Genomic DNA, 17,345 nt, shown 5'->3' with positions numbered 1-17,345 from the left:
CCCGATGGCTCAGTTTGGCTGGGCGGCCAGCTCTAGGAAGAGTCTTGCTGGTTCCAAACTTCTTCCCTTTAAGAATGATGGAGGTCACTGTGTTCTTGGTGACCTTCAATGCTGTAGAAATGATTTGGTGCCCTTCCCAGATCTGTGCCTCGATACAATCCTGTCTCGGAGCTCTAAGGACAATTCCTTCAACCTCATGGCTTGGTTTTTGCTCTGACATGCACTGTCAACTGTGGGAACTTATATATACAGGTGTGTGCCTTTCCAAATCGTGTCCAATCAATTGAATTTACCACAGGTGGACTCCAATCAAGTTGTAGAAACATCTCAAGGATGATCAATGGAAACAGGATGCACCTGAGCTCAATTTCGAGTCTCATAGCAAAGGGTCTGAATACTTATTTAAATAAGGTGTTTCTGTTTTTTATTTTTAATACATTTGCAAAAATGTCAAACAACCTGTATTCGCTTTGTCCTTATGGGGTATTTTGTGTTGATTGATGAGGACATTTTGATGATTGATGAGGTTTTTTAAATAATTTAATCCATTTTAGAATAATGCTGTAATGTAACAAAATGTGGAAAAAGTTAAGAGGTCTGAATACTTTCCGAGGGGACTGTATTAGCTGATAGTCCTTGGTTGGAGCTACCGACAGCACAGGTGGCTGGTGGCACTTTAATTAGGGAGGACGGGCTCATAGTAATGGCTGGAACGGATTAAATGGTATCGAACACATTAAACACATGGTTTCCATGTGTTTGATACCATTCCATTTACTCCATTCCAGCCATTATGAGCTGTCCTCCCCTAAGCAGCCTCCTGTGGTCGACAGTCAATAAGCAGAACTCTACACCAGACCAAACTATTCAATCAGGGAATAAACTCAAAACTCATTGGGGAGTAAAAAAATTTAAAATAAAAAGACAATGCAACTCAAAAGTTGCATACATTGGGCAAACAAAGCTCAAAACAAAAGTTCTTCATCTTCATAAAGTGTAGAAAAAGCATGGTTATTTAGCTACGGCTACAGCAAATGTGCATCAACATCCTCCCTCTACAGGGAAGAGACCTCAAATGGTCTAAAAGAAGATCCCTAGGTGTGAATGTAATGAGACAAAGTTCAAGTGATATTTTTTTGAGATTCAAAGGCAAACATAAAAAAACATTCTCTGTCACATAGAAAAATGGTATATACCATGAAGGCTGTATTGTTCGTAGACTTGGTTGTTGTCATAGAATTTCATCTCTCTTGCTTGGATTGGAGCTGGAACAAAACAGAGTGTTGATGGACAGAGTGATTATGTCATCATGTGGTTGTCTTATACCTGTGTGTCTGCCTGTCTGTCTGTCTGTCTGTCAAGGCATGCAGACTGACAGCAGCGTGTTGGTTGGCTCGGTGGCTTTGTAGAGGTGGTGGTGCATGCAGAAACAAGGGCAGGTTCAGTGTTTCAGACTAGGAGTCATGGCAGGCATAGTGGGGTGGAGGGTGTGTGAGGGGGTCAGGTGGGGGTAGTGGGACTGAGACGGGTGTTGAGAGGGTTTTGGCTCTCGGATTTTGTGCTGTGTCAGCTGGGATTTGTCAACTCTCTCCAAACAACGCAATGGGACAGGCACAGGGATATCCCTTCCCCGCACCCAAAGCATTACCCTCCCAAAAAGAGGAACACAAACCCAGCAGAGAGGAGACCAACATCTATCATATGAGCCTGTCAATCAATTAACTAACTAATCAATCAATCAATAATTCAATCAATCATACCCTTCATTCAACAAGCTATAATCAGAGAGAGGATCACACAACATTTCGGGACAATGTTAGGAATAATGGAGTGGGAGTGGGGGTAGGGAGGCTAGCGTGGTGGTGCTCCTGCAATGATAAACAACACTAACAAAAAATAAAATCAAAGACCCCAAGGAATGACTTGACATAATCATGTGCCCCTGTTGGTTAAACCAGCACTGGAGAGAGAAACGATTGTCGTCGAGGGAGACGGAGAAAGAGAGGCGGGGCAAGGTACTCTCTGTGTCTCCGCCCCCTCACCGCCAACATCCCGCCCACAGCTCTAGAAATGTCTCACCTCTTCTTTCATCAAAAAAGGTTGCTCCCTCTCTTTTCTTTCAGTTTCTTCAGGTGTCTTCTCTCCCTTTAAAATCGGTTATGGTTTCCAGCCCTCACCTCATTCCCACCATCCTCCCCTCATCCTCCATTAATTTTCCTCTTCTTCCTCCTCTTTTCTACACCCCCTTGGCGGTGCTGATGTGGACGCTGCTGAAGCACTTGCCCATGGCTTCAAACAGAGGATCGCAGAAGGTGTGGATGCAGATGGAGTAAACACGGCTGACACAGTGGATCTCGATCAGATAGCTCTTGATGCACGGCACCACCGCCCAGATGTGGATGAAGGACAGGATGGCGAAGAAGATGCCCCAGACCAGTGCCAGCGGGATTCCCACCAGGGCGGTAAGGAGACGGTAGCACCAGTACTTGGTCACCGTGAAGGTGGTGAAGCTAGCCTTCCACACGCCGTCGAAGCTGTATGTCCCTGGAGGCTCCGCGATCACATCCTCGAATTCCACCTGACGGGAGAAGAGAATCACTGAATCAATAATGGTTCATTAGACAGCCAAAGCAACTAACATAGATAAAGAATATAACCTATTTCTAAAAATGTGCATTTGAGTTCATAAGGTACAAGTATTACAAGAGATTTATGTCTCTTCATAGTGACTGGTACGGAAGGTCAAACCAGCAAACATTTTATTGATGCTCTCCTTATCCTCCGTACTCTCTCTACCCTCCTAAACTATCTTTTCACAATTCCTGACAGACAGAGCTGATACAAAAGACAGAGCCACAGTGCCAGAAATGTCTGAGTCAGAGGGCAAATAGGCAGCGCCATATTCCCAAGATGGTGCAACACTAACCAATTTCTCACTGCAGGAAATTAATAAAAGGAAATGTGAATTATTGTGTGGATTATAAATCATGGACATTTTTATAGGGGTTGATCATTTTCAAATCAAATCAAGAAATGTCCTGCCTCAACAGGGTGATCAAATGAAGATCCTACATCTTTACATGAAGACTAGTCAAGAGTTGCCGGATGGGCCACAGGTAAACGATGAAATGTATTTATTTTCAGTGTAAAAAAGACTTCTCAGGTGATCGATGGGTTTCCTACGTGCCTCCAAAGTACCCATGACCACATAGACATTTTAGTGCAGACTGAAGTGGAAAAACACACGCATGCTAGCACGCTTGCTCTCTCTCGCAACCTCACTACCCCTCTCTCGCTACCTCTCTTTCCCTTTCACTCTCCCCTTCGCTACCAGGCCCATGATAGAGCAAATATTTATTTAACAGTTACTTAATTGCGTGTGTGTTTTGTCTGCGAGAGACGTGTTGCTCTCAGAGGGTTTAACAACACCTGTATCTAGTGCAGAGTAAAAGTGCATTTTTGATATCAAATTGAACGTTTTATTCAGAAGACATTCCTACCAGCTCTTATTGTGTACACAAAAGGGTTCCTAAACTGAACATGCTAAACTTATAGCATAAAATAAAAGTTGGTGGTACAGCCCTGTAATATAAATCATATTATTATTTTAAGCCACAAAACCCAGTAACGTCCATTTAATTTTCCAGAGGCGTACATCTTGAGTACAGTGCTGTATGTACCCTTACAATTTTTTTGTTGCAGTTTCACATGTGAAATGGTTGTTTTCAAAAAGGTTACTTAGACTACCTGAGTATGATAATTGAAGTGTGTTAAAAATAATTATGTATTATTTATGAGCCATCCACTCCATTATTATGGTGTTGCATTGACATATATGCATACTTGGCACTACTACTAGGTGGAGGCATTCAGAGTGTTACTGCTGCAGACGCGTGCCTCTCTTCTTTGTATGTCGCTCCGTGACTGTTGGAAGAAGCCCATTGAAAAGAACAGAGAAGCTAGCTCTTTATGTCTCCTTAATTGTATATTTTTTTCCAGGTTGTACACATGGTTACATTTTCAAACCCTAGAGATAACAGTTTAACTAAACTGTTTTGTTTTTTGGGTTATTTTGATGAATAATTTAATTGTTTTGACTGAGTGAAAAACAAGTGAGATTTTACCATTTACATGACTGTATCCAAGCTAAGTATACAAGTCAATGAGAACAAGATGGCGTTTTGTAAGATTTTTTTTATTTCCGTTATAAATGTTTTGGCTATTAAATAGTTTCATTTTTGCAAACAACGGCTCATATCAAGTGTATTTACATGTAGATATGAACCACATTAATGGTATGTATTTTAGAAGGTTACTTTTTATGAAATTTGTATCTAATGTTCGCATGACAATTGCTAAATCGCTAGCTAGCTTAATGATAGGCGATAGCTAGCCTTCCATTTTGTCCTAGCTAGCTATTTTTAGTTTCTCTTATTGTTAGCTGTCCATTGGTTTTTGTTACATTTAATACACAGCCCCCCCCCCAAAAAAAAGTGTTTTCATGTATTTGAAAATATGTAAATGTGTTTGCTATTGGAATGAATGTAAACAGATACTTTTCTTTTCTACAAAGAGATTATTTTGAATTAGAGCTGTCAGAGTTAATCAGTTAACTTGAGTTAACTTTTAAAAATTTGAGCTAACGTGATTGGCATGAGGTTATAAGTAACAAAAAAGAATTCCCAGGACATATCTGATATGGGCAGAAAGCTTAAATTCTTGTTAATCTTACTGCACTGTCTAATTTACATTTGACATTTTAGTCATTTAGCAGACGCTCTCATCCAGAGCGACTTACAGTAGTGAATGCATACATTTCATACGTTTTTTTATGTACTGGTCCCCCGTGGGAATCGAACCCACAACCCTGGCATTGCAAACACCATGTTCTACCAACTGAGCCACACAGTAGCTATTACAATGAAATAATACAATGCTATTATTTGAGGACAGTGCACAATTATGAACTTGAAAATGTATTAATAAACCAATTAGGGACATTTGAGCAGTCTTGATACAACATTTTGAACAGAAATACAATGGTTCATTGGATCAGTCTAAAACTTTGCACATACACTGCTGCCATGTAGTGGCCAAAATCGAAATTGCGCTTGGGCTGGAATAATACATTATGGCCTTTCTCTTACATTTCAAAGATGGCACAAAAATAGAACTGTTTGACCATAATGACCATCTTTATGTTTGGAGGAAAAAGTGGGAGGCTTGCAAGCCGAAGAACCCCATCCCAACCGTGAAGCACCGGGGATGGCAGCATCATGTTGTGGGGGTGCTTTGCTGCAGAAGGGACTGGTGCACTTCACAAAATAGATTGCATCATTAGGTAGGAAAATTTTGTGGATATATTGAAGCAACATCTCAAGACATCAGTCAAGAAGTTAAAGCTTGGTTGCAAATGGGTCTTCCAAATCGACAATGACCCCAAGCTTACTTCCAAAGTTGTGGCAAAATGGCTTAAGGACAACAAAGTCAAGGTATTGGAGTGGCCATCACAAAGCCCTGACCTCAATCCTATAGACAATTTGTGGGCAGAACTGTAAAAGCGTGTGCGAGCAAGGAGGCCTACAAACCTGACTGTTACACCAGCTCTGTCAGGAGGAATGGGCCAAAATTCACCCAACTTATTGTGGGAAGCTTGTGGAAGGCTACCCGAAAAGTTTGACCCAAGTTAAACAATTTAAAGGCAATGTTACCAAATACTAATTGAGTGCATGTAAACTTCTGACCCACTGGGAATGTGATGAAAGAAATAAAAGCTAAAATAAATAATTCTCTCTACTATTATTCTGACATTTCACATTCTTAAAATAAAGTGGTGATCCTAACTGACCTAAGACAGGGAATGTTTACTAGGATTAAATGTAAGGAATTGTGAAAAACTAAGTTTAAATGTATTTGGCTAAGGTGTATGTAAACTTCCGACTTCAACTGTACGTCTCAGTACCTGTCGCCCCTTTAGGGATTGGACATACAGTAAAACAAACATTACCCATTCTCAGGTTCAACATGTGACCAGTCTGGTTGGCTTCAATCTGGAGTGACAACTGTAATGTATTTTTTTTCATTTTGTCCCTAGATTGCAGAATGCCTCAGTCCAGTGTTTCCTGTACTATTGTATAGGTGTGGCGGACAACCCCTGCCTAGCTCTGTTTCCTCCCACCTAAAGGGGTTTCATGTGTCTTTCATTTATTTAATTGAATTTGTTACTTAATAAATCATGTTGATTTGGGGCCTTTGTTTGCACCCCGCCTGGACAAGTTAAGGGAATCCCTGCCTCAGCTACTCCATTGAGCCTGAACATATTAATTTCCTACTATAATGTGCCTCCCGCCTCCCAGGATACTGGAGCATTTGGTAGAGAGATGTTAGCTAGCGGCTAGTTAGCGAGCCGATCACTGCTGTGATGCCCATGCGGCGTGGCTGTGGGTGTGTCTACTCTGCCCAGTTTAGCTCCATTGTGGTTTAACAGAAGGCTGCGTGGCTTTGGGGCCACTGCTAGAGCCATTCCACTCCACTGACTGGGCTATATAAAGAACTCAGCTTTACAAGAGGAAAATATATTCACAAGGCAAACTCTGCATGGATGTTGATTCTCTGATGTGGCCAATTGAATGCAGCTGTTGAAATTCTAACTATAAGATCACTGCTAAAGAAAGTCAACAGTCTACTGGTTCTGCAGAAAGAGAGAGAGTAGTGTATGTTGTTTGTGTGTGTTGTGTGTGTTTGTGACTGTATGTCTGTATGTATGTATGCAGGTCTGGTGTGTGTGTGTGTCCCTTACAAAAAAAAACATGTGAAATAGCTGTTTTCACATGTTGAGCTTAACTTTCACACGTGAAACCATATTTTCACGTGTATTTAATTTAGAATTAACATGTTAACATCACCTTTTCACGTGAGCAGAATAACATGTTTTCACCTCACATGTGAATTGCAGTTTCACAAATGTGCGGTTTCACATGTGAAAAACTTTGAAAATCAATCATGTGAAAATCTAATTTGCAGGTTCACATGTAAGAAAACTCCACGGTTGGAATAATGTTATTCTCCTCACATGAGTTGGGTTCCCTGTTATAATATTTCCATATGATTCTATTTTCATATGACTGAACCCATTGTAATAAAATAGAAAATACTGCACACAAGGCATAAGACTAGTAGGAGAGAGGGTTTTGATTTGATTTATTAGGATCCCCATTAGCCGACGCCAATGGCGACAGCTAGTCTTACTGGGGTCCGACACATAATGAAAAAGACATTACAGACAAAAGACTTTACAATAGACATACATTTAAAAACATGAATGTGTGTGTGTGTGTGTGTGTGTGTGTGTGTGTGTGTGTGTGTGTGTGTGTGTGTGTGTGTGTGTGTGTGTGTGTGTGTGTGTGGTGCCAAAGTGTGCAAAGCTGTCATCAAGGCAAAGGGTGGCTACTTGAAGAATCTCAAGTATAAAATATATTTTGATTTGTTTAACACTTTTGGTTACTACATGATTCCATATGTGTTATTTCATAGTTTTGACGTCTTCACTATTATTCTACAAAAAAAAACCTTGAATCAGTAGGTGTTCTAAAACTTTTGACCAGTAGTGTGCATGTCAGTTCTTACACACAACAAGTAGGTCCGCTGAGGAAGAGGGTTTGTGCTGTGAGGTGTTGCTTTATTTGTTTTCTGAAACCAGGTTTGTTGTTCACTTGTGCTGTATAAGATGGAAGGGAGATCCGTGCTCTCATGGCTGTGTATAATACTATACTTCCTTGAATTTGTTCTGGACCTGGGGACTGTGAAAAGACCCTTGGTGGCATGTCTGGTGGGTTAAGTGTGTGTGTGTCAGTGCTGTGTGTAAGTTTTCTCTGTGTCCTTGCTCGCAAAGCTCTCCCCGAAAAGCTCCTTCATGGCCAAATGATTTTGTGGAGGAGATGCCTCTGAGTCTGCTCCTGTCAGCTCTGTGGCTTGATCCTGCAGAAAAAATTACTTGATCTATTAAACTAATTATTTATTTTCATATTTCATAGAACTATAATTGTGGCAATAAAAAAATGGATGATTCTAATAGCAATAGCATAGACTAAGATTAGACTGCAGTATATTTATTATTTAAGTAATTCACTGTTATTTATTTTTTTACCTCTTCAGTGGCCACAATGTCAGTGGTGAGATCACTGTATGTCCTCCGGCGTAGGGCAGGGTCTAGGTGAACCTTGGATCCAGTGCAGTAGATCTATGAAGGTAGTCCTGTACATTATGGGGGTATCTGGGGTTCAAGTCCTCTCTAATGGCAGCCTTGACATCTCTAGTGATGGTTCTGTCTTCCTCACTTGGGGCCATGGATTGTAGAATCCTTGTTTTCAGAGGTAGGATCACGGACACAGACGGTGCAGTTTCAGTGCTCAATAGGGTTGTAACCGTTTTGAGGGGTTTTAGCACCTGGAGGACCTCCTCTGCCACTTTCACGTCATCATCAGACAAGGTGATGATGTCTTTATATTTTTTCAGGGTCTTGGCTGTCAGTGCAGAGTATACAGCTGCATGCTGCTCAAGATAGCTCTCCAACATGTCATAAGTGGAGTTCCATCTTGTTGTGACATGGTTTATGAGCTTGTGGGTCGGTAGCTGTAACATTTCTTGCTTGGTCTTAAGCACATGAGCGACTGTTGGGCTTCGGTGGAAAAAGCAAACTACCTTCCTGATCCTCCCAAGGAGGCGGTCCATCTGGTTCACTGAGATTCCCCTTTGGGATGCTAAATTGATCCCATGTGCAAAGCAAGCTATCTGTGGCCCCAGTCCAGCTTCTATCACTTCATTTACTTGGCATTATCTGTGGTGATTGGGATATTGCTTTTGGGCCTCTAGCTTCCACTCTGCTACTGCTCCTAGCAGTACCTGCGCCAGACTTGTGCCTGTGTGACTCTCATAGAGGTGGCGTGTCTGTAGCACCGAACTTCGTATCTCCCACTCCTCTGTGGTGTAGTGAGCAGTCACAGTCACATAGCTTTCCGTTTCCCTGGAGGTCCACCCGTATGTGGTGAGGGCAACAGAGGATGGCTTGGATAATTAGTCGACAATTTTGATCTTTTCCTGTTCATAAAGATCTGGCACGACCTTCATACTGAAGTGGGTGCGCGAGGGGATTTCGTAGCGTGGCTCAAGCACTTTCACCATATTTTGAAACCCTTTGTTTTCCACAACAGAGTATGGCCTCATGTCTGCAGCGATAAACATCCCAATAGATTTGGTGATGGCTTTAGCCCGATCTGATTCTGCAGCAAAGGGCTGCTTAAATGCCGCGGTGAGAAGTTGGTGTCTCTTTGTAATGCGTGTATATGGGAGGCGAAGTCAAGTGCAGGAGAATGGAGTATAATAAACAGGCGCACTTTAATACCGGTTAACAAATGACAGCACATAACACATACTAGTGCCAAAACACGGTCTAAAACAAAAGTGCAGTGCCTGACAAATATCCACGTAACAAATAACAATCACTCACAAATACAACATGGGGAACAGAGGGTTAAATAATAAACAAGTAATTGGTTGAGTGAAGCCAGGTGTAATAAGACAAAGACAGAACAAATGGAAAATGAAAAGTGGATCGGCGGTGGCTAGAAAGCCGGTGACGTCGACCGCCGAACGCCGCCCGAACAAGGAGAGGGACCGACTTCGGTGGAAGTCGTGAAACTCTTGGCTGAGTTGGCTCTCGTTACTGACACACCAGGGTGATGACGCTTTAAATGTGCGGTCATGCTCCATGTATTTCCATGATCATACGGATTTCTTGAGGCACAATGCCTACACACAGTAATGGTGTTGTCCACCTTCATCATATTTGACAGGGAAGCCAAAATGCTCCCATACATGAGACTTAAATGAAGCGGGAGGCTTTTCCAGTTGTTCAGCTCCTCAGCTAGCCATGGCTGTCACTGCTCTTTTTTCTTCTTTGTTTTTTGCAACGCGAGCATCCAGGATTGATTCAACATGCCCGTTCACATGAACAGTACACACAACTGCTTTAAAAAAATTATCAAATCAACCTTCAGGCTTCAGAGTAAAACACAGCACGCATCTGTCTTGTCTTTATCTTTTCACTGCAACTCTGCATCGAGATTTATGGAATTATTACTTTAAAAAGTAACAGCGGCAGTAAAACTGTATTTCACACTATGATGGTTAAACTTTACAATTGATCCGCGGTTCACATGCATGCCGAACCATGGGGGGTGATCCGTACGGATCACGGATCAACTACGGTCCATTACACCACTATTAGCTGTGGTTGCTGATGCGTATATGGTTGAATCATGCTTTGTTTAATGCCAGCGGCAGGTCATTGGTAAAAATAGAAAAGAGTAGAGGGCCTAGAGATCTGCCCTACGGTACACCACACTTTACATGTTTGACATTAGAGAAGCTTCCATTAATGAAAACCCTCTGAGTTCTATTAGATAGATAGCGCTGAATCCATGATATGGCAGAGGTTGAAAAGCCATAACGCATAAGATCTCAACAACAGGATAGGGTCAATAATATCAAAGGCTGCACTGAAATATAACAGTACAGCTCCCGTCTTCTTATTATCAATTTCTTTCAACCAATCATCCGTCATTTGTGTCTATGCAGTACAGTACATGTTGAGTTCCCTTCTCTATAAGCATGCTGAAGATCCCTCAGCTCTATAAGATCCCTCACCTATGTGGGTGTTTTCATGTTTTATGAATCAAAGTTCACTACTTCAAATGCCTGACCCTCTCCCAGTGGATGGTGACCCCTTACATATGAATAAATAACCCAGCTGGACATGGCGATGGACATGGGCTGTGACTGCATCCAAAATGGCACCTTATTCCCTATTCAGTGCACTACTTTTGACCAGGGCCATAGGGAATAGGGTGCCATTTGGGTAGCAACCTCTGTCTTTGTGGCAGCTGCTGTTCTGTTCCCACCACACACGACAGGTGGTTTAGCTATAGCCTACATCAGCGCTCTTTCATCCAAGCTTTCTCTAAACAAACAAATCTGTTACATACAGTGCCTTCACAAAATAGTCATACCCCTTGACTTACTGCCTGAATTCATAATGGATTAAATAGATTTTTTCTCTCATCCATCTACATACAATACCCCAAAATGACAAAGTGAAAAAAATGTTTTTAGAATTGTTTGCATATTTATTGAAAATTAAATACAGAAATATGTAATTTATATAAGTATTCACACCCCTGAGTCAATACTTTGTAGAAGCACATTTGGCAGCGATTACAGCTTCTGGATAAGTCTTTACGAGCTTTCCACACATGGATTGTGCAACATTTGCCCATTATTCTTTTCAAAAATGTTCAAGCTCTGTCAAATTGGTTATGGATCATTGCTAGAAAATAATTTTCAGGTCTTACCATAGATTTTCAAGTAAATTTAAATCAAAACTGTAACTCGGCCACTCAGGGACATTCACGGTCTTCTTGGTAAGCAACTCCAGTGTAGATTTGGCATCGTGTTATAGGTTATTGTCCTGCTGAAAGGTGAATTCATCTGAGTGTCTGGTGGAAAGCTGACTTAATCAGTTTTTTTCCCTGTGCTTAGCTCTATTCTGTTAGTTTTTTTATCCTGAAAAACTCATCAGTCCTTTACCATTACAATCATACCCATAACATGATGCAGCCACCACTATGCTTGAAAATATGGAGAGTGGTACTCAGTAATGTGTTGTATTGGATTTGCCCCAAACGTAACACCTATTCAGGACAAAAAGTAAAGTGCTTTGCCAATTGTTTTGCTGTATTACTTTAGTGCCTTGTTGCAAACAGGATGCATATTTTAGAATATTTTATTCTGTACAGGCTTCCTTCTTTTAACTTTGTCAATTAGGTTAGTATTGTGGAGTAACTACAATGTTGTTTATCCATCCTCAGTTCTCCTATCACAGCCCATAAACTCTGTAACTGTTTTAAAGTCACCATTGGCCTGAGGGGTTTCCTTCCTCTCCGGCAACTGAGTTAGGAAGGACGCCTGTGTCTTTGTAGTGACTGGGTGCTTTGATAAACCATCCAAAGTGCAATTAACAACTTACCCATGCTCAAAGGTATATTCAATGTGTGTTTATGTAAAAAAAATTACCCATCTACCAATAGGTTCCCATTGCGAGTCATTTGAAATCCTCCCTGGTCTTTGTGGTTGAATCTGTGTTTGAAATTCACTTGCCTACTGAAGGACCTTACAGATAATTGTGTGTGGGATACAGAGATGAGATAGTCATAAAAAAAGTGTTATACACTGTAATTGCAAACATAGTGAGTCCATGCAACGTATTATGTATCTTGTCAAGCAAATTTTTACTCCTGAACTTATATAGGCTTGCTATAACAAATGGGTTGGATACTTATTGACTCAATACATTTCAGCATTTCATTTTTTATTCATTTGTAAACGTTTTGAAAAACATAATTCCACTTTGATATTATGGAGTAGTGTATGTAGGCCAGTGACACAAAATCTCAATGTAATCTATTAAAAATCATGCTGTAACACCACAAAATGTGGGATAGGATATAGGATATAGTAATCCTTCTAACCCCCCCCCCCAAAAAAAAAAAAGATATAGATGTACTATTTGAAAGTGGTTGTTCCACTGGATATCATAAGGTGAATGCACCAATTTGTAAGTCGCTCTGGATAAGAGCGTCTGCTAAATGACGTAAATGTAAATGTAAAATACTTTCTGAACACACTGTAAGAACACAAAATGGGCACAGTGTGGTTTGTGTCTACTTTGAAAAGAATTATTCTCTTTAATAACTCACTCATTTAATAACTGATGCTGTGTAACTATAAAACAAGGACTGTGAGAAATGTTTTGTTCCGACAACAGGATATGAGTAATATTTCCTCTGTTCCAACACCGGAGCAAGGATGTTCCACTCTGTTCTAATGACAGCAGCCGCAGCAACATGGGCCCTCAGATCCTCAAAATGTTATACAGCGGCACCATTGTGAGCAAGGCACTACAGAGGATGGTGAGTACAGCCCAGTACATCACTGGGGCCGAGCTCCCTGCCACCCAGGACCTCTATACCAAGCAGTGTCAAAGAAAGAAAGGAAAAATTGTCAAAGACTCTTGGCAACCAATCCATAGAATTTTCTCTCGTAACAGCAAGGCAAGCAGTACTAGTGCACCATGTCTGGAAACAAAAGGACCCTGAAAATAATCAACGCCCAAGCCATAAGACTGCTAAATAGCTAATCAAATTTTTACCTACTCTGACCCTTTTTTGCACTAACCCTCTTGCACGGATTCTATGAGCACACACTGGACTCTACCCACACACTCACACTCCAACACACACATACACACCTCAACACTCACACTTTCTTGTACTTTCTTGCATTGCATTTCTGTCTGTAATAAAGCCCTTTTGTGGGGAAAAACTCATTCTGATTGACTGGGCCTGGCTCCCCAGTGGGTCGGCCTGGCTCCCATGAGGGTGGGCCTATGCCCTCCCAGGCACACCAACGGCTGTGCCCCTGCCCAGTCATGTGAAGGGCCTAATTTATTTCTTTCAATTGACTGATTTCCTTATAAACACTGTAATTCAAAGTTTTATATTTTTGTTCAGTAAGCATAGCTACCTCAATTACCTCATTCCCATGCACATCTACTACGTGCTGGTGCTCCCTGTATATAGCCATGTTATTTTTTTACTCGTTATTGTTATTCCCTATTCACTGTGTATTTATTCCTCATGTCGCTATTTATTTTATCATTTTTTATTGTTATAAGCTTTATCTTTAACTCTGCATTGTTGGTAAAAGACCCATAAGTAAGGATTTCACTGTTGTTTATGAAGCATGTGACAAATACATTTTATTAAGAATATGCTCTGCTGCTGCTTACAACTTTTACGCACGTGTTGAGCCCCTTCACAAACCTATTGTAAAAACATTATAAACTGGGGTCATGAACCCGAAAAAGCTCAAACTGACTTATAGTATAGGTTACACGTGAGAATGCTATGCGACTCACCACCCACTTCGCATATTTTTTTGATAAATGTTTATCTTCTTTTTCAATCATTGAGTTTTTTTATTATTATTTTATTCACTTAATTAGGCTACGTTTCCATTGTTGTTGCATTTGTCGAGAGGTGAACCTGCAAGTAAGCATTTTGTTGCATTGTGTACTCCACGTATATCATGTGTATCTGATTAATATCTGACTAACTTGAACTTGAACACACGCAGTAGGCTACATTGGGTCACCCTTGACAACTTACTGTGCACATTTGACTGCTCCTACTCAATCAGCGTGCAAGTGACAATTTCCAGTCCTCACGGGTATATTATAACGGTAACATGCATAATAATACAAAATCCCGTATACGGACTGTTTCGGATATGAACTCACCTTGACAACATCGTCGTTTAAGTGCTTGGGGTCCCGGTTCACCAGGTCGATCTCTTTTGTGTGGACGTCCTGCATCGTCTTCATCCCGCTCATACTGTCGTTATCCATGTCTTTGTTATTTGGTTTGTATATGTTCCCTTGTTTCCTGATGAACTGCGAGTGCAGAAATCCCTTGTAGTCCGGAGGGAAAGAAGAGAAGCGGGGGATAAATTAGTGGAGAGACGGACTGAGCTCACCAGAGTTAGCAGCCTACCCCAGCCTGAGATGGTTTTAAGGGAGAGCACCACACCCCTCTATAGCAGATATCTGTCTCTCACCGCAAGGGGTCGTCACCAAGAACTCACACAATGCGTGTTAACGATGGTTATTAGGATGGCTGCATGCTCTGTACACTGAGAACCTGTTTCACATAAGGCATCGCAAGCATATTTTCCAATCATGTAACTGTCGTCAAGTTTTACTGGAATGTGCATTTTTCGATCTATTAGCTAGTCTAATAGAATTAACATTCTAAAAAAAAAACACAACTTTGACTGACTTTGCGCATAATTATCTATTTGGATTAAAACATACATAATGCTCAGAATGTAAGAAGTGTAGTTTATTTATTTATAGGGGACAATGCACATTAATCAACATCAATATTACAATAATGCAACATCCATGTAAATGTGCCGGGGTTACCCAAAAGCTAATTTGCGCCCAAAGTCCCAGGGTAGGTAAGGGCAATTCCACAGCCACAGTACAAATACTCACTAAATCAATAGAAAATACAAGTGAATAAATAACTGTAAATGTCTCATGTCAGTGCTAATGGATAGAGGGGGCTTGCACATTCGCCCAGTCGGGGTGGGAGTAACGTTCACAACTAGGTGCCAAAAAAGATAACTATTGGCAAATAGGCTTTGGAGATTAAAGGTTTCCCAATTTTCTAAGGGCATTTTCGATAAATGTCAGAATGAGAATGAGCCAGATAAACTTTATTGCTCTCAGATGATGAAATATCTTCTAAAAACGTACAAATATATCATGTAACAGTTATACACCGACTATGATAAGACAGCAGTGTCCAGAAGAGAACCGAGAACCATACCTCGTCAGTTTCGCCGTCCTTGAGTCCACCAGTCATGCTGTCCCGCGCCTAAAGTGCGAACAGACCAGTGTGTCGTTGAAGCAAGACAATATCAGTTTAACAGAGGAAGTAAAGCAATAACAGGAGGCGTGTGGAATATGGTGACGACTTGGAGGGCTCCTCCGGGGATATTACCAAATCCTGTCGCCTTATCTTTACGTTGCGCACATTAACAGTTAGATAAGCAGCTGTGGAGACCTAAGAGTAAATCTCGGCGCGCATCTGCATGGACTGAATGAATGTGTTTCATATTCACTGAGCAGTCACCTGTGTACACTGTAAAACCGTTCCTGTTGTTTTTAACTTACCATAAAAAAGATACAGTATGTTACTGTACCATATTTTACAGTATTCAATAATGTTACTGTGATCTTTTTTTCAGTAGTTTTTATGGTAACTTACAGGCAACTGTCTGCCTGTAACTTACACAAAACAACAGTACAGTGCATTATTGTACTAATTTTATGGTAATTGTAAAGAATTCATGAATGGACAGATTAATGAATTACATTTATTGAGGAGATGGGGTTTGCATTTTACTGTATTTTACCATAATTGCATGGGATTGGTGCAAGCAGGTTGGCCGCTAGGTATTGTGTTTACATATTACAGCAAATCAATGAATACCAGTTTGGAAGCCTTTGTTAAGGCCTCTAGAAGTGCAAGTGATATAAAATATCACACTTAAGTATTTTATAATTGCACTTCTAGAGGCCTTTAAGGTCCCACACATTCATCCTATTTCCCAAGTAAAAATAGCATTTGAATGACCCAAAACATCACCCATAATATCTTTATGCTATTAAAATGCTCAGAATTGAATACATTTGACTTTTTCTCTCATCTCTAACTATCAGGAAGCTTGAAAGAACAAGCTGAGTGGGCGGGGAGCTTATATATCAGCTCACCTTGACTGACAGCTCTTTAAAACACCCTTGCAGTCGTTGCCAGTGGCCCACTGTGAAGCAGTGACAGGTTAACCCTGTCATTGATGACAGGGTTAACAATAGACTACTCATTCTGACTTTAAATAGTATGCCTCAAACCATTTACCTGCAAAAGGCTCTCATGGTCAACAGAGCTGAAAATGGACTGTTGGATGTCAGACAAACAAACAAAAATTGAAGTTACTGTACAGAATACAGTAACTTCAATAATATACTTCTGCACAAGAATTAGTAAAGTTTGAGCCAACTTAGAAGCTTAGACATAAGGGAATGTATATGAAAACAGCATACAATAAGTGTACTGGACAAGTTATTGGTGCCTCTATTAGCGTTATAAATGACTATGTTCAGAGGTGTATTTATTGATCAGACATTCATTTGATAATTTACAATATGCCAGCATCGCCAAAATATTTATCAACATGAACACTCATAAGAAATAAAAGGTGAGAAATAATGGAGACATCATTTGACATAAAAATAAAACAAAATATGCCTAATATAGGCACCCGGCCGCCCTACATTGTGCAGGACCCATTGATTTGTACAACTTGTAACATTAATCTCCCGCTTGAAAAAAAAAAACAATACAATGAATCAAAGTGTGAGATCATATCAAGTAAAAGCAAATTACTTAGGCTTTAGGAAATGCAACCAATTGCGATATTGATGAGGAGGGGAGCAGGAGAGGAGGGGGACCCATGTATCCCGTTTCAATCAAGCAGACTTCAGTCACCAACTTGGCTTCAGGCACCCCCAAGATCGAAGTGGGAGACAAATCCAGCTATGGCCTCCCCCTTGTCAGGCCTCTCACACTGGGCAGACTCATACGGTGCTGGATCAAGGGTGACCT

General features: G+C 40.8%; 1 protein-coding gene across 1 annotated transcript; it reads right to left on the bottom strand.

Moving 5' to 3' along the window:
• Positions 1-534: 534 nt before the first annotated feature.
• Positions 535-15,789, bottom strand: LOC106573119 (caveolin-1). The gene is made up of 3 exons (XM_014147828.2): positions 15,507-15,789; positions 14,414-14,584; positions 535-2,578 (listed from the first exon to the last, which is right to left on the bottom strand). Exons 1-3 carry the CDS (start codon positions 15,540-15,542, stop codon positions 2,237-2,239), a joined length of 549 nt encoding a protein of 182 aa, XP_014003303.1. The 5' UTR covers positions 15,543-15,789; the 3' UTR covers positions 535-2,236.
• Between the last annotated feature and the right edge of the window lie 1,556 nt (positions 15,790-17,345).

The sequence above is a fragment of the Salmo salar genome, chromosome ssa16, assembly GCF_905237065.1.
Source record: "Salmo salar chromosome ssa16, Ssal_v3.1, whole genome shotgun sequence".
NCBI lineage: Eukaryota > Metazoa > Chordata > Actinopteri > Salmoniformes > Salmonidae > Salmo > Salmo salar.
The sequence above is the reverse complement of the archived record's forward strand: the minus strand, read 5'-3'. Positions and strand labels throughout refer to the sequence as shown.

Coding starts and splice junctions, on each gene's coding strand:
- LOC106573119 (XM_014147828.2), bottom strand. CDS start 15,542: ATGACTGGTGGACTCAAGGACGGCGAAACTGACGAG. Junction 14,585..15,506: donor AGGACGGCGAAACTGACGAG/GTATGGTTCTCG, acceptor CCGGACTACAAG/GGATTTCTGCACTCGCAGTT. Junction 2,579..14,413: donor TAAACGACGATGTTGTCAAG/GTGAGTTCATAT, acceptor TTCTCCCGTCAG/GTGGAATTCGAGGATGTGAT.